General features: G+C 34.5%; 2 protein-coding genes across 3 annotated transcripts; one reads left to right on the top strand and one right to left on the bottom strand.

Annotated features, from left to right (window-relative positions):
• Positions 1 to 542: 542 nt before the first annotated feature.
• On the top strand, positions 543 to 7,365 carry LOC125671468 (iron-sulfur cluster assembly 1 homolog, mitochondrial-like). The gene is made up of 4 exons (XM_048907220.2): positions 543 to 653; positions 3,452 to 3,505; positions 3,841 to 3,946; positions 6,295 to 7,365. The coding sequence occupies exons 1-4, from the start codon at positions 576 to 578 to the stop codon at positions 6,441 to 6,443; spliced, it is 387 nt and encodes a 128-aa protein (XP_048763177.1). The 5' UTR covers positions 543 to 575; the 3' UTR covers positions 6,444 to 7,365.
• Positions 7,366 to 11,690: 4,325 nt separating this feature from the next.
• Positions 11,691 to 23,660, bottom strand: LOC125671116 (exosome complex component RRP40-like). Of its 2 annotated transcripts, none has more exons than XM_056161776.1 (4): positions 23,389 to 23,660; positions 13,609 to 13,758; positions 13,278 to 13,432; positions 11,691 to 13,174 (listed from the first exon to the last, which is right to left on the bottom strand). In XM_056161776.1, the coding sequence occupies exons 1-4, from the start codon at positions 23,578 to 23,580 to the stop codon at positions 12,961 to 12,963; spliced, it is 711 nt and encodes a 236-aa protein (XP_056017751.1). In that variant the 5' UTR covers positions 23,581 to 23,660; the 3' UTR covers positions 11,691 to 12,960. The 2 variants fall into 2 exon arrangements, with proteins under 2 accessions (XP_056017751.1, XP_048762538.2); XM_048906581.2 differs by having other exon boundaries at positions 23,503 to 23,604.
• Between the last annotated feature and the right edge of the window lie 46 nt (positions 23,661 to 23,706).

Genomic DNA, 23,706 nt, shown 5'->3' on the forward strand with positions numbered 1-23,706 from the left:
TGTGAATTATGAAATTTTCAATTTCTTTATTTTTGTATTTTATTTAAATCTGCTAATGGTCAAATCAATATGTCACCATTGATATATCTATGGAATATGCTGTTCCCAATTTTTTAATTGCAAATTACCAGTTTGCAAATTAAATTACAAATCATTCATGCAGTTAATTTGTTAAGCCAAAAATTCTTAAATGATTTGTAATTACAAAGTCGTGATTTGTTATTTCAAACTAAAATCAATAGATTGTAATTTTAAACTGATTATTTGAAGAAGGGAAACTCACGCCAATTAACATTTTGTTAAATTTTGTGATGAGAAGTAAAGATAATATGTATTGATTATATCTTAATCTGCCTGTGTATAATGCAATAGCTCTCTATAAACTCTCATTTGACTTCAACAACTCCAACACTTGACGGGCAATATGTATATATATCATATTAAATTTTTCGACACAGACTCTGCAAAATTTTGCATATCGAAATATTTAAACCACGACTTAATTAACAAAATAAGCAATTGGATTTTTCTTCCAATTCAATGTAAAATCTAGAGGATAAATCAAAACAGACAAGATGGCGTCGCGAGTCGTTGGAACGGTGCGAGCAGTTGCCAAAAAACGACTAATCCCAACCAAGGCTCCTCTAGTAATGGTAAGAAATGTAATATATAAATATTTATTTGATATCCAGAATAAACAAACATTACAACTGAGATACCCTAGTCATTACCAACACGATTTCAAAATAGAGGTCATGAGCTCGGCTGTGCTGTCACATTGTCTTACGTAATGTTTTCATAATGTATGATACGCAATTTTTTAGCTTTTTTTCCGTACTAAATATTTATTTAGTCACTATTCATGGAATCTCAAAGGCAATTAGAGACAGTAGGTATTTCATTAAAATGGCCAGTGTGACAGTGTCGCACACATAATCTGATATTGTGTAACGTGATTGTTTATGCCAACTATTCTCTTTAGAGAAGTCAAAAGGCATCGACTTCTCATCGCAAGCATTCATGTTTTGATTCTGGAAAACGTGTAAATGCCGGGGTCGGTGAAATTTATGCTTCGACCGACGTTTTGACTCGGATGTGCCTGGATTTACGCAATAGACAATTGTTTTCAAACATTTATAACAGCAATGCACAAAACTGTCACAAGGAATTCAAAACTTACTTGCTTTTAATCCATTTTCAACATGCCTCCGTCCCTGGTTTAAATCACAACTCTGATTACGTCAGCCTGCTTTTCTCTTAACTGGTCCCTTATTATGACAGCTCCCAAGACCAGTTAACATAAACCCGGGACAGGGAACATGTTGAAAATTTATATGCCCATATAAAAATGCAGGCGTATTATGCCATACTGCTGTCATCTGTCTGTCTGTCCTTCTGTGGAAGTTTGACTAAGACGCACCAAGTAGTATGAAAGTTAGAGACCAGACTATGACGTGTAAAACATTGCACTATTATACTATAATCTTGTTATTCATATTCGAAAACTTGTAATTTATATTCTAAAGCATATCATTCATATTCGAAAAGTTGTTATTCATATTCGATAATTTTATCATTCATATTCAAAACATGTTATTCTTATTCAATAAATTGTTATTCATATTCTAAACTTTTCATTCATATTCAAAAACATGTGATTCATATTCGATAATCTTATCATTCATATTCAAAAACATGTGATTCATATTCGATAATGGTGTTACCATATCTGGTGGTAAGTGTACATTCTTTATGTTAGTTAGTGTAATACGATGAACATTTACCAAAAGTTTATCAATCAATAGACATTCATTACCTATGAATGTGCTGCGTACACGTGGTCCAGATATGGTAACACCATAATCTACTTTTGTTTTCACATACATGTACCCAATGAGCAGAGACTTTACAAACAGATAATATTACCCACAATGCAAATTATATTGAATAAGAATTAAAAAATCATCGAATAAGAATGACATGACTATCGAATAAGAATGACATGATTATCGAATAAGAATGACATGATTATCGAATATGAATTACATGCTTTTGAATGTGAATAGCAAAATTATCGAATATGAATGACATGATTGTCGAATATAAATAACATAATTATCGAATATAAATAACATAATTATCGAATTTAAATGACATTATTATTGAATATGAATGATAAGATTATCGAATATGAATCACATGTTTTTGAATATGAATGATAAGATTATCGAATATGAATCACATGTTTTTGAATATGAATGATAAGATTATCGAATATGAATCGCATGTTTTTGAATATGAATGAAAAGTTTAGAATATGAATAACAACTTATTGAATAAGAATGACATGTTTTTGAATATGAATAACACGTTTTAGAATAAGAATAACATGTTTTTGAATATGAATGATAAAATTATCGAATATGAATAACAACTTTTCGAATATGAATGATATGCTTTAGAATATAAATTACAAGTTTTCGAATATGAATAACAAGACTAATATAATAGTGCAACGTTTTACACGCCATACCAGACAAGCTCAAATCTATGGCAAAGTGACCTTGACCTTTGACCTCAAAATAAATAGGAACCTTCCTCTTTTGGATGTGATCATGTTTGTAAGTCTCACAAAGATGCACCAAAAAGTATGAAAGTTAGAGACCGGACAAGCTAATTGTGGATGCTGTCCACCCACTGCCTGACTGGACGCCCATCCTTCGCCAATTTAAAAGCCAAGATTTGCTACGCAAATCGGCTAAAAAGTCTCTTTTTACATATTTGACTATGATTTTCTATTATTATCAGAATCCAATCATACAGATATTGGTGATCAGTTAATTATACATTGTCTCCTGTCATCCCCCATGGGAGCTCATGCGTGCATCCTTAAAAATTCCCCTTAGATATGAAAGGGGTAGTGAATATGTACAAGTGGCACAAATTGCTGTGAGTTGTCTCTGCAATAGCTGAAGTAGATGCATATTTTATCAACTACACTGGTACAGAGAATTAAACAAGAAAAGAATAGGGCACCTGGAGAAATGTAGTTTATACAACACATGTTAGGCCAAGTAAAATTAATTAGTAGATTATCATTCAAACTTCACAAAAGAATGGGGCGGGTGGGAGGATTTTATTTTTTATTTTTCGCCATGGTATTCTTGACCTCGAAAATGCCTTCTCTCATTGAGAAAAGGCTTTATAAATCATAATTACATGTGCATTTGGGTTTCTAAAAGGCAAAGTACGTTTACGATACCGGACCGGACATAAAAATATCCGGAAATCGTAATTTTGAAAAATAAAAATAATCGGGGTGGAGCGATTTTCGAGGGGAGGGCGGGAATGATAATCTACTTATTAATTTTACTTGGCCTTAGTATAGAATCTGCATTATCGTTTTTAGCGGATCTAGTACATTAAATATCTTTTTTTTTGCAACTTGTAGACCCAAGCTGCAGTAATGCAAGTGAAGAAATTACTCACAGAAAACCCTGACATGGTAAGCTTCATTACAGAAAATACATGTACTAGTTTTTATGGAGAGAAAAAATACACTATGATTTAAATACCAGTATACATAGCACTGAAGCAGAGTTAAAAAGCACTGAAGCAGAAGTTAAACGCCAGACATCTTTGAATGATGTGCATAAGAATTATGAGTGTTTTATTACGGTAGCGGTGCATGTATTAGGTTTTTTAACAACTTTTGAAAAAGGCAAAAATTCATTACTGTGTATGAAGAAACTTCAACCATTTGTGTAATGATATTAGTTTGATTAAAGCTGTGTTTGATTGGTGTTTTGTTTTATTCAGTTTTATTTTTGTATTTTGCAGATTGGTTTAAAGATCGGTGTGAAAACAAGGGGATGTAATGGCTTAACATACACAATGGAGTATGCAAAACAAAAAGGAAAGTTTGATGAAGAAGTTTCACAAGATGGTGAGTTTTTTATTGCCGTTGGTCTTCATCCGTCAACAATTTTACATTTTTAACTTCTTGAAAACTACAAGGCCGACTGTTACTATTTTTGTTGTGAAGCATCTTTTGGATAAGAGGAATGTAAATTGTGAAATCAGAGATTCTTCTACATTTTGTACAAGGGTCCTGTGGCTTTCAAATTGGGAAAAATTGTCGACATTTCAGTCAAATTGGGAAAAATCAATTCTATCATAAATAAGTTTTAAAATCATATCAAACATTATATTATCTTTATTTTACACATCTAATTTTCTTTAACCTTCTAAAATTTTCAACTATTCCATCCAAATCATCATTCCCATAACTCTTTTGTTAAGTCTTAATATGTATATATAATTCATATTGAATGTTTATTTTTTTTCAAATATGTTTTCCTTTCATAATTTTATTATTGGGAAAAATGCAAGTTAAATTGGGAAAAAATTAGCAATTTTTAGGAGGGGAAAGGGCTGAAATTTGGACCCTAAATGGGCCTTAAAAAATCACTGGAAATGACCTTACCACCCCTTGGGCATCATATGCTTGAAAAAGGCCATATTTTCAAAAATCTTTTAATTCCCATTTCCTACACATGTGGGAGAAAAACTAAATGTATGGTTATGATGTCCAGGAAATCCTATATCAAAATTGTGAAATTCATGGCCCCTGGTTCAGAGGTTCATACCCTAGGGCAGGCCAATATGGTGAAAATATAGTGGAAATGTATTAAAAATCTAAGAAAATCTTTTTCTCTACTCCCATACATATTTGAGAAAAAGTAAATGCACGATTATGATGTCCATGAAGCTCTCTACTATCCAAGTTGTAAAATTCATGGCTCCTGGGTCAAGGGTTCAGGCCCAAGGGCAGGGTTAATATGGCCATGTAATGAAAATGGATTAAATCTTAGAAATCTTTTCTACTCCCATATATATTTGAAAGATACTAAATGCATAATTATGATGTCATGAAGCTCTCTACGTAAATTGTGAAATTTATGGATCAGGGATTCAGGCCCTTGGGCAGTACCAATATGGCCATGTACATAATGAACATGTATTAAAAAAAGTTGGGGAATGTTAAAATGATTTATATGCTTCAAACTTCCAGTTTCCCTTCTTCTGTATAATTTAATAGGAATTATATGTATTTTGAAAGATCATAAACATGTACAGAGTTGTGGAAAACAATTTTAGATAGCCAGTCATTCGGACTGACAAGAAGGTAACATAAGCCAGTCTGAAATAATTTAAGCCAGTCCGAAATCTAAAGTCACAAAATTAAACAAAAACAAAAAGTACACAACATTTATTTCCTTTATTAAACATCGATATACTTCATAATTACATTTACTCAGTCTCCATTTCTATGCTTGTGAAATCTCCACAGCTCCTCGGTTAAGAACAGAATTTTCATGATCTCTTATAGAAGAGTACCTGTATTTCAATGAGGCCGCAGGCGACGATAAAATTTTGTAAGCGGTTATTTGGTACGCAGCCGGCAGTCTGTCAATGCAAATATTGCATGCCATTTTAACACCATCGAATTTTAACCATTCCCGCCCCTCTGTCCAATTGTGTTTGAATTCTCTTTGTCGAGATCTTTCGTATTTAACCTTCATCTGTTAGTTTACATTTTTTACCTGGTTTCGCTCCAGCTGTAAATTGGGCCACACGGCAATGCTTGTTTCGCTTTCACCAGCCTCGATCTTGTTTAAGGAAAAAAGTATTACGCAATCGCATTTTCGTTTTACAAGATAATTGCGCTGAAAAATGCGCCGATGCTTGCAGGAAACAAAACAAAAACAAAAAACCAGGCCGGTCATTTGGACTGACATCAATGGTGTTTATACCGGTCGCAAGCATTTTTAATCAGTTTTGCCGGCATGACCGGCAGTTTTCCACAACTCTGCATGTACACAAAAAGACTCCATTTGAAGCTTATATGCAAATATGGGACTCCCTGTATGGGCAATGATGCTCAGGTGACCGTTAAGGCCCATGGGCCTCTTGTTAATTTAGGAATTCTACATATACTTTGTCTTGTGTGTGGTGTGGACAGGGGTTGTTGTTCCACCATTCCCTCTTCTCTCACCTCGATCCCTTTTAACCTGATCATGCTCCCCTATTAATGCATGCATGACCCAACCTGGTTGGACAGCTGATGCATGCATTTTCCAACAGTTAAATATAATTATATGCAGATTTAAAATTTCATTTTGAGCTGCACCGTTATTCCGATTTTAACAATGTTTTGAATATAGGATTGTTACTTCAGATGATCCATAATTCAATGATATGATAATTATGGAGGACATTTTGTTTTTGTAGGTGTAAGAATTCTCATCGATGCAAAAGCTCAATTAACATTACTTGGAACAGAAATGGACTACCAAACAGACAAATTGTCTGCTGAGTTTATATTTAATAATCCAAACATCAAAGGGACATGTGGCTGTGGAGAAAGTTTCAGTGTATGAAATTTTAGGGAGAATCTGTGATATGTGCTTTTGTAAAAGATGAGTATGAATGGAGTGGCATATCTAGAGGTTAGGGGGTTGAAGGGATTGCAATCCCCCCCCCCCCCTTTTGGTTGGAATTTTTACCCAATAAAAGGTTATTTTCTGCCACTTTGGGGGTTGCAAACACCTCTTTGGGGTGGAAAAAATAAGATGGACACTCGTCTCCCCTAGAAAGATTTCTGGATCTGCTCTTTGAATGGATTTCTCTTTTATGTGCGTATATTTACATGTAGGTATATTTTGTGCCAATGAAGAAAATACAAACAAAAATCCTGTACACATATGCACAAGTGCTAAGATACTGTTGAGAATAGATGTGCATCATATATGTTGATGAAAATATTTGTACATGGTGAGACTATTTTGCTTTGTTAGTGTTTGTATGAGAAAAGGAAGTGGATTCCTCTCTTGTGTAACAGTTATCCTAATGATGAGGACTGGATATTGCTAGAAATTTTTATATTTGAATATCTTGAATTAAATCATAATATTTTACATGAAGAAGAATGAATTAATAATAAACTTTACAAATGTTTCAAGTCTTTTCCATTTATTGCTTGATAAGAGAAGACCATGCATTTCTGATTTCATAATTTTCAATAGTCTAATGGTCCCGGAGGAGAAATTGTCAAAAGATAAATTTCTTGCTATGAATTGATATTTCAAAAATTTACTAATTATATTGCAATACTCTTAAATTTCAATATTATTGCCCAGATAGTAATGATTTATATGTAAAATGATTCAGTGCTTATGAAAATGTTTTTCAATGTGATTGTGTGTATGGCTTAGACTATGTATTTTTGAGATATACATAATGAAAATCAGGATGTTTGTTTTTTTAATTTATTGATGTATCTGAATAAAAAAAATTCTGATATTTGTTTCAGTTGTTGTTTATAACACTGCTTTGTATGTTATGAAGGTAATGGCATTCCAACAACTTTCGTGATAAATTGCATTTCGGTGAGATGGAGCACATTTGAGTGAGGATGTCACTTGTGTACAGTAGAACATGTATATTAGCTAGAACAATCTGAAAATACATACTCAGCTAGTGTATACATAGGATAAGATAAAACCTGGGGGCACAATAAAAATACAAAAATATGTGTACACATTCTGTTGCCATTCGGTATCTCTTAACACATGTATACTGAATACCATGAATATCTCAAAGCAACTATTTGGTCCTAATGAAATTTAATTTTTTTTTAAAAATCAAGAGATGTTTGTAAAACACATATATGCCCCCCATAGTGCAAAATTGAAAAGGGTTATACACACACATCATTTAGTTGATAGTACATGTAGTATCATCAATTCAAAATATTGAGCAGACAATATCTTCCTATGTCAAGAGTGAATTGACCATGTGACCTAAAAATGAATAGGGGTCATCTACTCCTTATGCTGTTACTGTGTACCAAGTTTGGTGTCAATCAAGCAAATAATTCTTAAAATATAGGAGACAATATATTACTATGTCCAGTTCAACTATTGACTTTTGACCTCAAAATCAATATGGATCATCTTCTCCTGAAAATGTACCAGTGTACTAAGTTTGGTGTCTGTCAAGCAAAAGGGTTATCAAGATATTGAGTGGACAATATATTACTATGTCCAGTTTGACCTTTGACCATGTGACCTCAAAATCAATAGGAGTCATCTTCTCCTGAAGACGTACCAGTGTACCAAGTTTGATGTCTGTCAAGCAAAGGGTTCTCAAGATATTGAGCAGACAGTATATTCCCATGTCTAGTTTGTTTAACCCTTGACCATGTGACCTCAAAATCAATAGGAGTCATCTTCTCCTGAAGATATACCAGTGTACTAAGTTTGATGTCTGTCAAGCGAAGGGTTCTCAAGATATTGATCAGACATTATATTCCTATGTCCAGTTTGACCCTTGACCTTTCACCATGTGACCTCAAAATCAATAGGGGTCATCTTCTTCTGAAGATGTACTGGCGTACCAAGTTTGATGTCTGTCAAGCAAAGGGTTCTCTAGACATTGAATGGTCAGTATATTCCTATGCTCAGTTTGACCCTTGACCTTATGACCTCAAAATCAATAATCTACTCCTTAGGATGTACCAGTGTGCCAAGTTTGATGTCTGTCAAGAAAAGGGTTCTCAAGATATTGAGGGAATATTCCTATGTCCAGAGTAGATTGACCTTTGACCTGAAAAACAATAGGGGTCCTCTTCTACTCATAACCAACCCACATATGAAATAGATCATTATCATCAAGTGAATGGTTCTCAAGATATTGAGCGGACAACATGTGGTCTACTGACCGACAGACATACCAACTGGTGCAAACCAATATGCCCCTCTTCTTTGAAGGGGGGCATAAAAATACTATCAACCATATGTACATGTAATCAAATAAAGTACACTGTGGAATCTCGAACACTGTAATCTCAAATACCCTAGTAAAATTTTGACCCCCTGCTTTATCTCAAAGTTGGGATAATTTGCAGCTCTAATAAGCAGGACAGTTACCCTTAAGGTTAAAGTCTAGGTCATCGCTCTGATGACCACATCTACATTGTCCATCACACATGGGTTCCATTGCAGGTGTTTCAATGAGCAATCGCAAAATTAAGCCCATCTGGTCAAAAACCGATACAGGCAATTTTATTAACAAAATAATGCCACATGACTTTGTTGGCTACATATTAAAATGTCGCAAACCTTACCTTAATTATGTAAGCCGAATTTAGCATGTATAAAATCAATGCAGACAAGAGGATGACATAGTAATTGTTTTGTAGCTTGGGTATATTTGAGTTCATAACTACCTGCTAGATTAAGCATATCAAAATGAAAACCATAAATATAAAAGTGAAGTATAAATCTACTGCGATTAAAAATGATAAGGTTTATTAAATCCTAGTCTGACATTTGCTATGTCAAACCTGGGCCAGATATCTCTTATTTAAAAGTTTAATCGCAGTCTCCTCAAATTGGAAATACTAGGGTCAACTATATATGATAACCATATTAGATTAAAAGTATCACTGCAGAAACTTTAGCTGGCTGGAGTAAGGAAATATAGATTTGTCAACTAAACAATTAACCCGGCCTGTATACAAAGTGCATCAAAATGACAAATTTCAAGTTTTAGTGTATGTAATCCCAAAAATAAATTTTGTCCACAAACCCCTATGGTGTCTTGCACATAATACACTTGGAACTATCATTCCAGTCCATTTTAAACTAGAATATTTTAAACTGTTTTCATAGACATCCCCTGCATGATTATCATGAATATTCTTTGAATTTAATATAACCAAGTAAAAGTTGTGAAGTGCAGAGTAGATATATATCCACAACACTTAAAATTGGTAAAGACCATCTCAAGTTTTACTGCTGCAGCAATTTAATTTAATCTAGCACATCACTCCAATTGATGAAAGCTATAATAGATTCAATTGAACTATTGCATGCAATAAATGAATTAATATCTTCAATTATTTGAGCTCTTTATGTTAATTTGGCACTCCATACTTTCACAAGAAATTAGATAACACATGATTTAGGGGTGGGGGACTATCATGCATGCACCCAAAGCTAGATCATACGACGGGCAACACCCACAATCACAGAACCAAACCCACACTCAAACTTCCCAAAAATGGACCTTAATTCCCCAACTTCCTCCAATAACCCATTTAAAACCCTCAAAGGAACAGAGCAAAGCCTTACAAAAACAATGTAGACTAAAGTGCCTGCAGATGCAAGGCAAAAGCACACCAAATGTCACAACCCTGCACACCTGGCCTTCTTATTATATCCACAACATCGTCACGCCAAAATGATCCGAATCCTACTTGTGAGTTAGTGATGGAGATGGTCAACTTCTCTGTGGACATTTCAGTTCTTGGATCATTCCTTCTTGTCCATGGGGGTTAAGTGCCTCTTTCATGGGTATACTGGATGCTGCTTTTTCATGTGGGAAGGTCCACTAGGGAACAGACATTAGCTGCACTTAAATTTACAAAGAAATCAACACTGTCGTAAAAAATTACTTGACCTAGCTATTATTCAAATTCAACTGTTGGCAACTGTATATTTTGAAAGAGCATTTTTGTTTTAAAAGATAAGTTTTGAAATATTTGAAAGTCCAAGGATGTGAAAATTTTAACATATTATAGGGGGCAAATAAAACAAAAAAACATATATTACATGTATACTGCTTTTGTTTTCTTGAATGAAAGAAAAAGTGACCAAGCTCACATAGCCCACACTCCAACATTGCTTGACCATGCTTCATATAATGAATGGTAATGCTCTGTATTACTGCAAGAACAGAACAGAGAGACTCGAAATTCTAAGTTGAAAAGGGGCATAACTCCTAGAAAAATTAATGAATCTGAATTTCCTAGGAATATGCACATCTGGCCGTATACAATGTATCCTTACTAACTACAAAGTTCCACAAAATTCTGTTGCGCGGTCTCAGAGAAGTTACACTGACAAGAAAGAGACTGATGGACTAACTGACTCGCAGACGGGTCAAAAAGATTATACCCTTTGCAACTTCAGTGCATGGGGATATAATAACGTGTGAAGATTTCTTTCCAAGGGCATGGAAGTGCAAGGTGGATGTTAATTACTAACTCTTTAGATGTAGAAAGATTTATTAAAACTTTACATAGAATATTGTATTTCTTTAACATACAAAAACCAAGTTGTCAATAAAACGATACAATGTTAATGCTTACACTGTCCCAAAGATTGTCTATCATAGTTTCTTCTATAAATTGGATACATCGTTTCCAACTTTCAGTCAACTGTTAACAGAGACCTTGGATTTGTCCAAATGATCTTAGGTCAGGTTTATAATAAATTATCAGGTCATATAAACAATCTTTGCTAAGATATGACCCAGACAAAAAGGTATAGATTCTTCTCACAGTTACCCAAATCTTGTTAAGCACCCATGCATTGAGTTCTTCCACATGCTCTAACAGGGCATAACCAATTTTTTAAAAAATGAGCTCATCATCAACAAACACAGCAAAAAGAATTCTGGAAAACTAACTGACCGAATGACAGAAGGGAAGGGGTAACAGTATATGCCCCCAGTCATTTCATAGCGGAAACATAAAAATCGAAAGATAAAAGTATACAATGAAAGTTTCATTCCTTCACTTCTTCTAAGAAAATTTAGAATTGAAAGGAAAAGAAACAAAATTTATTTAGAACATTCTTTAATCAAATTTATGTTGAATTGTCACTGTTTCAGTGATCACATGTTTCATAATCTTGAAGTTAAAAAAATAAATATGTTTCTGAAAAAACATGGCAATCATTAATATTCATTATATATATGATTGCACATCACTGGGATTTTGAATTATGAAGTTCCAGAAACTTTTTAAGGTAACATTCCAGCTGTAATTGAGACTTTAAATTGTCTGACAATTTGAAATGTTTTGGTCAAACGAAATAAAAACAAGAGGCCCATGGGCCACATCGCTCAACTGGGCTCATATTTCAAGATTTTTCCTATATATTCGCATGTAAAACTTTGATCCATATTGTGGCTCCAACCTATTCCCAGGGGTCATGATTTTTACAAACTTGAATCTGCACTATGTCAGGAAGCTTTCATATTTATGTAAACTTTTCTGGCCCAGTGATTTTTCAGAAGATTTTTCCTATATCTTCGTATGTAAAATTTTAATCCCTTACTGTGGGCCCATCTTATCTCCGTGAACCATGATTTTTACAAACTTGAATCTGCACTTTGTCATGAAGCTTTTGTGCAAATATAAACTTCTTTGGCCCAATGGTTCTTAAGGAGAAAATTTTTAAAGATTTTTTTCTCTATTTATTAGTTATGTAAAACTTTGATCCCCTATTGTGGCCCCATCCTACCCCCAGGGGTCATGAGTTTAACAAACTTGAAAGGAAGTTTTCATGTAAATCTCAGGCTTTTCTGGCTCAGTGGTTCTTCAGAAGAATTTTTTAAAAAGATTTTTCCTATATATTTGTATGTAAAACTTTGATCCCCTATTGTCCCATACTACCCCCGGGGGCCATGATTTTACTTTTATTTTAATCTGCAATATGTCAGGAAGCTTTCAGGTAAATTTCAGCTCTTCTGGCCTAGTGGTCCTTGAGAAGAAGATTTTTAAATGACTCCACCTTATTTTTGCATTTTTGTGATTATCTCCCCTTTGAAGGGGGCATGGACCTTCATTTGAACAAACTTGAAAGCCCTTTACCAAAGGATGCTTATGGCCAAGTTTGGTTATAATTGGCCCAGTGTTTCTGGAGAAGAAGTCGAAAATGTAAAAAGTTTACAGACGGACAGACGATGGACAACAGGCAATCAGAAAAGCTCACTTGAGCTTTCAGCTCAGGTGAGCTAAAAACATGCTATTCAATAACATAATTTCTTCCAATTAATTTTCAGAAAATGACTAGCTGCCAGAGATTCAAACATTGTAAAGCAACACTAAAATCCAGCAAGCGAATCTGTCAATTTTCCACACATGTCCCGTATTTGTTCATTGGTCATATATTGTGATGTTGTGATAGCATTAGCCACAACTATCGTCTCCATCACAGTATGACACTTAATCCAAATGCGTCCATTCATTCCAACTGCAACTTCATACTTTAAACTCTTTCCAAGTGACTTAAATAGAACACAGTCTGGGCTTAATATTCTGAAAAATACAATATCATTTAAACAGTTAAAGTTCTTGTAAGCTTCTGAAGTCTACCTAACAATTTGCTTACACTGAATGTTGCTTTTATCGTAAAACTTACTTCCGAATTAAATCAATTGGAACCTGTACCACCATCCCTCCATCTCGTCCTATGATGCCAAGACTTGCACTTTTTCCATGGCCATCTATACATACCAGCTCGGGTTCCATATCTTTATTCGCAACTAGAAACTTAGAGTATACTATATCACCTACCTGCAAAATATAAAAGTTTTTAGAATAAAGTATACAAATATAAAATTTCTTCATTGAGAGGTAACTTAATAAATAATATTCAGCTAGGCTATGGCATTCTTAGTAGTCAAGATCTAAATGTCACTGTAAAGATAAATCTCACTGAATCAGAAGGGTATAACAAGAAAAGTAAATACTTTAACATCTGGCCTGTTTCTTTTTGTTGCTCCTTCAAAAGCCAAATAGGAAAGTGTTGCCAGTTCGTTAGCACCAACATCTACACGGAAGACATCACCAGCTTTGGCAGTTATGATACCTATTACTGAGTCTCCTCTTTGTGGAACATACTATAATAGCATAATAAGATGTTACAATAATTTGAATAAGATACCATGGGAATTTCATTAAAAGACTATAATACAAGAGGCCCATGGGCCATTTGCACACACATATACAAATAAATTATACTCGCTGTCTAGTCAATGTGAGTAATATTTGCTGTGGCCAATTAGATATCGAAAACCTTGTTGCCCATATGGTGAATAATACTTCCCCGGATCATTGTCACGTTTGCGTTGTAATTCATAGTCCTGAATCTTGCATCTGTTATTAATAAAACACTATACTAACCAAGATTTGTTTACATAGTGTCAAACATGTAAGTGAATCTCAGAGTAGTATGTAGTGTTTTTTTAATGGGTCTCAAAGTTCCAAGCCTAGAAAAGAAGTGCTTATTAAAGATATCACGAGAGCAAGAGATCAACATCATTCACACAGATATGGTGTTACAATCACCCATGGCTATCAGATGCTTCAACTGGAATGGCTTGTTTATGGTGTCAAACGGAATACACAATCAACAAACATATCAATATGTTTTACAGTATAACCGTTGAGACAAGCATAGACCCTTAACATCTTGAAACATGACTTTCAACATTTGATCTGCCTATTCATTTAATGTGGGAAATTTAATGCAGACAACATAAACAATGCATTGTGATGCCATATTTAGCTTTAATGTTGTTTTTTTTCAAATCAAGCAATTATAAACTACAACAAAACAAACATATGAAGAAACAAGATGTGTTTGTGAAACACAAATGCCCCCAATAATGGCTCAATTCCAAAGATGGCCAAGGTCACAACGACAAATATCTTGGTACCAGCAGAAAGATCTTGTCACAAGAAATGCTAATCTGCAATATGAAAGCTCTAATATTTACCATTTAGAAGTTGTGACCAATGTCAATTTTTTTTAAAAAGTAGGTCAAATGTCAAGGTCAAAAGGTTTAGTACCCATGGAAAGGTCTTATCACATAGCAAGGTTAAAGTTTTCAAAAAGTAGGTCAAACTCCAAGGTCAAGGTCACAGGGTAAAAAATGTTGGACCCACGGAAAGGTCTTGTCACAAGGAATACTCAATGAAATATCAAAGCTCTAGCACTTACTGTTCAAAAGTTATTAGCAAGGTTAAAGTTTCAGACAGAATGACAGGCAGGACAAAAACAATATGACCCCTGATCTTCGACCTCAGCAGTGCTCCCACTGGACCAAAATTCCCTTTCGCCACTTTTTCGTGGTGCGGCGCAGCGCAAATAATCTCATGCTTTACAATTATTTCCATCATATTATTTTATTCATTACATTACACTGATTTTGAATCAGTTACATTACTTAATCATATCCAGCTACCATACCTAAACACTTCTTTCTGAAATAATAAGAAGTTGATTTGTTTGATAAATTCTATTATGGAAATCAAAAATCAGATAATAAATCATAATGATATAAATATAAACTTCATGATGCTACATCCCTCAGTGAAAACATTGTGTACATTGCCCGAAATGGAGATGTCCCAAAACATCAAGCCCAATTTAGAGTCTCAACCATTCCCTAATGAACTTCCGTTTTTGTATGGAAGATTTTGCAATTAGGACAGAATCGGATGTTTAAGCAGGTGGGGTTGACAGTAAAGCCAAACAGATATTTTTTGAATTTTAGACTGACTATAGGGTCAGAAGCTACAAGTTTAGTGTCAAAATAGTATGGGGTGCATAGTCTTATGAGATTACTGAGTCCCGATGTTTCCAACCCATGTTTTCTAATCACTCCCTTGCATGTATAACAGAGTTGCAGACGAACACAAACATCATTACTTCACATAATTCACCTTCAACGTTTTAAATACATCATCGGTGAAAGGATAACTCATGTATGTGCAAAGAGAGATAACCCGCAATGTACGATACTCGATAAACACGTTTGAAAAATGACGCGATCGTGCAAATACTTTTGTCCACAGTCTGTAGCATTTTTATACCGTTGCGCACCGAACTTCAGAACTTCAAAAAAAATTATATATTAAAATTGCTATGTCCATATCAATGGTGACCGACCGCATTGTTATGAAATCAAACACATCACAATCAAAACATTGTAATCAACGAGCTTGGCCGCAAAAACAAACAATTGATGTATATACATTATAAACAATAATACGGCCAATTTAATTACCGGTCGGTCCTGTGGTTAAGAATTGACATTAATGTGGAGATAACACGATAATGAATAAGAATTTAAATGTTAAACAATTGACCACAGCAGGGTACACAGCTGTCCGATGTACTTTTTTGCATAATCACCGACTTTTTTGCAGCCATACATTACCTGCAGCTATTATCTGGCCTTCGTGACCAGCTCTGTGTGCACTGGAGCGACGCGAGATTTCCGGTCGCACGCATTGACTGAATAAACAGATTTTGACTGCATAAACAAGCAGGTGATAAATGTGTCACTGACAAAGGAAATTTTAAAATACAATTTATTGCAAAAAGGGATTTTCGCCACTTTAAATTTTTTTTCGCCATTTTTGAAAAAAATTCGCCATTGGCGAAAATGGCGAAGCCCAGCTCGAGCACTGGATCTCAGAGGCATAAAAACTTGTCTGTTTATCAAAAATGGTACTTTTCAAACAATTTATTTCATTTTTGGGTTTTCGATGAAGTACCTTAGTGACAGGTACATTTTCCCGCAAACATTATGGGCAATCCCCATCACTTTTTCAGCTGATGAAGAGCAAATCACATGACTTATATGTGTAATCATTGGATAGAGCTTCTTCATTCACCGTTACTTTTTAAAAATCTTAATTGATATGTAGTGTGGGCCCATGAATCACAATGTGGGCCAGTAAAGCTGAAAAGTTCAGGGACCCACGTGGCATATAAGGTTTCAATATTGTTAACCACAACCTTGTTTTTTATCACACTCACTGAATGAAATTCCTCCCAAAGATATATTTCTATCTTGCACAAAGTTTAATCAAATACAGATTTGGCAAAAATTATGACATCACATGTCAGAGAGTGCAGAAACCTTAGTATTTTTTGAGTCAGAAAGGGGGTGTCTATTCCCTTTTATTTTTCTTCTTAAATTAAGTTATATCATATAAATATTGCATGTAGCTGAGGGTAACATTGAAAATTTTCACCCCAAGAAAACCATTGTCAACTGAGGTGTAGCCAAGGGTTGACAATGGTTTCTCGAGGGGTGAAAAGTTTCCTTATGAATTATACTTTCATGTAAAATACTCGAATCTGATTGGTCGAGAAGCATTTGAAAATACATATTGTGTCAACTGACTCCAGTAACAGTGTCATGAACAGGTCTAACAAAGTAAATTGCCTCCCTATTCAGATCTTGGTGTCTTAAAGATGGAATCTCAAAAATCCAGATAACAGATCATCTTAAAAGTTGAAATTATCACTTCAAAATAGCCTCAATGTCACAGATCTATGAATCCCACTCAAATCCCTCCTTCCAACTAACAGCAAAAAATAGTCTATGAGAATTGCAAGTTTATATCTATTACATGTGCAATGAAATTGATGCCCAAAATAGTCCTTACTTAAAAAAATGTCTCAAACCTACTCCCATCTCTCAGCAAAAGGGTGCAACCAATTACCCTCTTTCCACTCTCAATGAAAATAGTTTTATAGTGAACGCAGCAAGCCTGCTCGTACTGCAAGCTCTAATGATTAAAAACATGTGAAAAAGTAAGTACATGTAATAGACCTGTACCTTTTTCAAGAAAATTTGTCACCAATCTCAGATGATGGCAGAGATCTGGCAGTTACAATTTGGTCTAAGATTGTGAACTTAATATGGATTATCATCCTAGTCTTGTGGTCCCCTAGCTCCATAATACAGTGCATCATTAGGCCTAATGTTTAGCGACATGCACTGTTGATGAAAGGCAGGGTAAGACAATAAGTAACATCATGTCTATGTATTGACGTCATAATACAACTGTGGCAGAGGCGGCATTCTCTCACAAGAGGGCGTGCTATGCAAGCTTCGCTTATGAGTAGTGCACGAATCTCTGGGTAGAGAATGCAGAGGTGGATCTAAATTAGGAGTTATATTGAACAGAAAATACAAGCCTCTGTTTTTACAGATATAACAACTGCTCAAATCTGTTTACCAGTTTCAATTCCAAGATATGTCCAGTAATGCAAACCATGGTGACAGTCCCCCCCCCCCCCCCCCATTTTTACTCGCAATTTTTCGAATGTACTTGCATTTTGCAAGTATTTCTCACTTATTTCGAGCCCTGAAAAACCAGAACAAAGTTTTGTTAGTATGATAAACTATGAAAAATAATATGATTTGACAATTTTGACAAATTATATATGGGTATTAAAGGAGTACTGGTTTACTGGATGTAAGGAGGGAAAGATGATTTACTAGCGCATAATTACGAAGAAGTGATGTTTATGGTGGTTGTGCGCGAGGAAAATATTAGAAACATCATGGAAGTTACAGTATTATAATAATACATTTCAGGTTAAACATAACATTTAACTCCCCTTCAATTGCTCAGGGTGGTTCTCTCTACCCTGTTGAATTCAGTCTGACTGTCTGTATCGCTAAATGTGTTCCATCAATTGCCCGTATGCCGTACATGCTTTCTTGTTGCCTTGTAGTTGTTTACATTCAAAATTCTGTGTGCAACGTCACATGATTATGTATATTTCAAAATGGGGCATTCATTATCCAACACGGAGAATACATAACTAAATAGGAAATTAGCTTGATTACTTTTAATCCAAGTGAGTTAAATTGCATAAAGCTTGATATAAAATACATGTAATATCCAAAGAATACGGCATATATAGCTTTAAGCAAGTCATGTAGTGAAGGCAGCAGAAATAATATTATAAATTGAAAATTAGATAGGTGCGCATTGTTGGGAGGGGGGGGAGGGAATCCACACATATAATATTATATGTACAATAGTGTTGAATTTATCGATTTATTTAAAATTATCATTATATTGAAATGCGTTTTATGTTCAAAGGCAGTGCTGTTCACACAGTTTTACAAACTTAAAAGATTTGCAACAAGACTTGGGCATTTTTATCACACAGTTAGTAACTTGGAAAGATTGAGAGTAGAATTAAGGAAAATAGAAACATTTGAGAGCTAATTTCTGGGGGTGGTTAACCAGAGGATTTGTTGACTGTTGTTGATACCATGATGTGTGTTTTGTACAATGTACTTATTTTATCGTATGCACGCAGTTTTATAAGTTAGATACCGATTAAAACATCCTTTAAAAAAGAATTAAAAATGACAAACGTATTCACAATGTTCATTGATAAATGTTCAATGTCTGACAAAAAACTTAAATCACTTAGTCTTCATCAACACCCCCTCCCCCTTAATTAAAACAAAATTTGATGATGTTGAAAATGATAATCAGTGTAAATGAATATCGATATCAGATTGCAAAAACCTGCAGGAGTTTTGAACCCTTCCCCCATAAATATCTAAAACTAATTTTGATCCGGCATTGATCATTTGACATTTTCCCTAAAAGAGTTCAATTGATTCTTTTCGGATGCATGTGAATGAATCTCTTTGTTAGATAATTAATGTCCAGTTTGATATTGGGGGTAATCCTTCATTAATGCCACTCCAGAAAGTCTCTCCTTGCCCATTGTTGAACGTAAGTACATCTTTTCAAGTACGTGTTGAAATGAAAAGGACCTTTCTGCTTTGCAGTTGGTAAGGGTAAGGTGCAGCCGATGAAAAATTATAATTTCTGCAGGTTGGAAAATATCTTTACTGTTTGAATTCCGACAAGCATTACACTTGGCATCAAGTGAATCTACGATTGACCACTTCTGTTTCCAAGCGCTGACCTCATGTTGGAGAGACGTGGGCGATTAAAAGTCATTTTCCCACACATATAAACTCTCTCTCTCCCACTCCAAAATCAAAAGGGGGGTTGCAACCCCCTCCCACGAGAAGATCCGCCAATGAATGTTAAGTAGACTGAAATTAATCACCTTTACTGATTTGCAGTTTAACAGTCTGTATAAACAGATAAAGTTCTTCTGTCACAGGTTTGTTGTTCTGTCATAGATTTGTTGTTTTTTCAATTCATGGTATGAAATTCCCTATAAGAAGAGACCCCCCAGTGATTGGGAAGGCCAAAATGGCTTATGGGACTATGGCCCCATGGTTCAAGTTTTCAATGGGCCATTTTCAGATTTAATGGGCCATCAACATATTTTGAATGGCCATTTTCAATAAATAGCAAATGAGCAGTGGAACATTATTGTTTTAATTGAAACTGAACCATGACCATGATCTTTTCCACCGCTCTAGAAAATGTTTCTTCTTTGTTTCAATGTCCCCTTCTCAACGGTATAATTGCCTTTATCGGTATTGGTATTTGAAGATGGTCTCTCGTTGTTTTTTTCATTATTTTTTTTTCACTTTCTGTTGTTTCTATATATGTCCTTGGACTTCTGAAGCTTAAACGCTAAAGAATAAGCATATAAGAAGACGTGATGAGATGTGGTGTAAGAGGATATAGTTTATTGGTTATCTAATTTGATTTGTACATATTGCTTCAACCAATGAGATTCAGTGTATCAAAATACATAGGAATAATTAAAAATGAAAGTACAAAAAATAAGTAAGTCATACCCAATTCACTTCTAGAGAAAAAAATGTAAGTAATAATTGATAATGAATGCACACTTTGGCGCATTAATTAAATAATTTAATGTGCCAATTTTCACCTGAATGGGATTATGGCATAGGGCGCATGGACTTCCCAATCACTGCTCCCCCCCCCCCCCCCCCCCCCCCCCCCCGAAAAAGGAAGGTATAATGAATATAGATATGATAATAAAAAAGTATGAAAATAAAATTGAATGAATATTAAAGGGGGGAAAATAGACACACGAGATGCGGCTCCTTTATTGATATTTAATCTATTTCAGGAATTAAAAAGTGCGCACTTAATTTGAATGGTCTTCTAATATTTTTTTTATTCCCAATGGCATTTTTACTTATTCTGTGTCCAGTAATTCATTATTTTCATATTCAGAAGAATAAGTCCATTCACAGAAATGAAATGCGTGTGATGAGAAAATAAACTGAAAAAGTTCGATTCTTGTGCGATTTACTAATAGTAAGTCATTTCACCCCTTTAGGACCTCTAGGTGTTTTACAAAATGAGGTGACGCATGTGCTGAAGTCATTGTTTATCATGGAGGCGAATTTGATAGCGAAAGAATGTAGTGTCTGAAATGACGACAATTATCGTTGCTTTAGTGTGGAATTAAATGGTTTCAATTGTATTCCCTTGCGGAAAAATCATTCATGAATTGATTTATGTAAGTTTTCGAACGATTCACATCAAATATAAGCTGAAATAAATTCAAACCGAAGCACAACTGATTTCCCACATACTGTATGAAGGCTTGGACAGAAACGACGGGGATAGGAAAGATCGTATATACATAACCCTCTCGTTTCCACAGAAATTAGTTGAGAGCATACAGTTCAGAACATTTTGCAAGTCACAGAGAGGGCAAAAGAAATGAAATGTATAGACTATAAAAATATTTCAATCACATTCATGTATAATATGTTTTATTGATTTAATAATATGTTGACGGTGCTACCGTTTGAGCGAGCGCAGCTTCATGTATGTACATATTTTTGTATAATTTTTGATCAGGTTCAATTTAAACAATATCTATTTGCCAAATATTCATTACATGAATTTTCTCACAGGGTTTTATATTAAAAACCATTAAAACATGTGTACATGGATGTGATTAAAATATTTTTATGTTATATACACATTTTATTTCTGCCGCCTTCACTGTGACCTTGCTTAACCTTTGGAACTGTATGCTCTCAGCCTCTATTTTCCTTTTTTTCTACTCTCCTGCAATCTTTTCAAGTTACTAATTGTATGATAAAAATGCCCAAACCTTTCAAGTTTGTAAAATTGTTTAAACAGCACTGCCTTTGAACACAAAATGCATTTCAATATAATGAAAATTAAAAAATAAATCGATAAATTCAACTATTGGGCATGTATATCCACCCCCCCCCCCCCCCCTATGAACCTATCTAATTTTAAAAAAAATTAAAATTCATATGATAATCCCCTTGTAGCAATGGTATATTCCAACTGCAAAAATCATTATAGTTTATTATTCATATATTGGTATAATACTGATACTGTCCATCTACTTGTATATATACATGATTAGCAATTCATATATGTATGTACTTGTTTCCCCATGTTGCATCCACACGCAGTTTGCAGTCTCTGTAACCTGTAGTTAATGTTGTAAACTTTCTTTCTTTTTTGAATTTCCTTCTTTATAAAATGTCTTACTGTTATGCCCTCTGGGCCCAAAATTGGAATAAACTTATCTTATCTTATCTTATCTATTCCAAAAGAGAAAATTATGTTGTACATAATCCTAGTTGTAACACAATGATGAAATATTTCAGCATTCACATATAATCATTGAATAAAATTGCAACATAATTGATTTCAGCCCCTCTCCATGTGCTGTTGTTGCGAGGATACATTGATTAAGATTAATTTACAAAACTAGAATCAATTTATGATTTTTCAGTCATTAATAGCAAGTGGCATGGTTGGTTATCATAGGGGAGGGGGGGGGGGTGTAATCATGGTTTGCATTACTGTACATGTTAGAAGGAAATGGATTCAAGCACTTATTATTTTTAGTTGCGGGAAATAAAACAAAGATTTTTTAAAAATGTTTTCAATCCGACCGATTTCCATCGATTTTTTTGTAATTTTTTGAATAGCACTAATTCAGTACGATCCCTCACATATTCTAACAATTTTTAAAGTTAGTCTCCCTTTTTTCTTGTTAGAATAATAAATTTCTATTGAGTATTTTAATCAGGTTTATGGTTTGCAGTCGATTATAGACAATTTGTATTCGATGCCATATTATGTATGCCTAATGTTTATGTATATTCAATATTATCCCGGTAGTATGACTTTTGCAAATGGAAATAACAAGTACGTATCTAGATTCGCCACTGTCATTCTTATTATGACATACGTCAAAACGTAGACATGACATCACACGTCATCTTAGCCTGCCTTTCATTAACATTGCACTACGTTAAACATTTCACCTAATGGTGCACTGAATTTTGGAGCTAGGAGGCCACAAGATTAGGATGATAATCCACGTAAGTTCACAATCATATTCCAAGGTGTGACTTTGCGAGATCTCAGCCATTTTTGACAAGGGCCTTCTGGGATTGGCGTCATTTTTTTTTCCTTGTTAGAGGTTTAGAGTTAGCTCGGATTATTTCCCGCGCTCTAGTCATTAGAGCTCGCAGTACAAGCCAGCGCTTTGCGCTGGCTCGCTATGAAACTCTGGGGAAAAACTAAATTGGGTTGTTTCTGCTGCCTAATTTCATTCAAGTACTGAGTATTTGGCAAATAGTTCGAAATTGTTTAAATTGATCAACATTACAAAATATGTACTTACATGCATGTAGCTGCGCTCGCTAAAACGGTAGCACCGTTAACATATTAGTATATGGTATATATAGTATATATACCAGTTTGCTTTGATTGTGTCAAAACCGTGTGGTTCTTACCCTTTTATGAAAACAATCAACCCAATAAATATTTGGTTCTTTGAACTTCAAAACACCTGGTTTTGATACAACAACTAAATCTGTCTCTTGTCGTATTCCCGGGCCCAAAATTACTTTTGATGTTAAATCTGACTTCTGCAAACCAGTCAAAATCTCGCCTGGTACCACAACTTTTCCAATATTTTCCACCATGCTGCTATGATTACATCAAGATCACGGAAGTGCTTGAAACTTAGTACCTTCGGATGATTCAAGAAAAGTATAGTATTGATATAGATTTATCAACTGTCACTCGGATTACCTCGGTACTGAAATCTG

This window comes from Ostrea edulis, chromosome 4, assembly GCF_947568905.1.
Source record: "Ostrea edulis chromosome 4, xbOstEdul1.1, whole genome shotgun sequence".
Taxonomy (NCBI): Eukaryota; Metazoa; Mollusca; class Bivalvia; order Ostreida; family Ostreidae; genus Ostrea; species Ostrea edulis.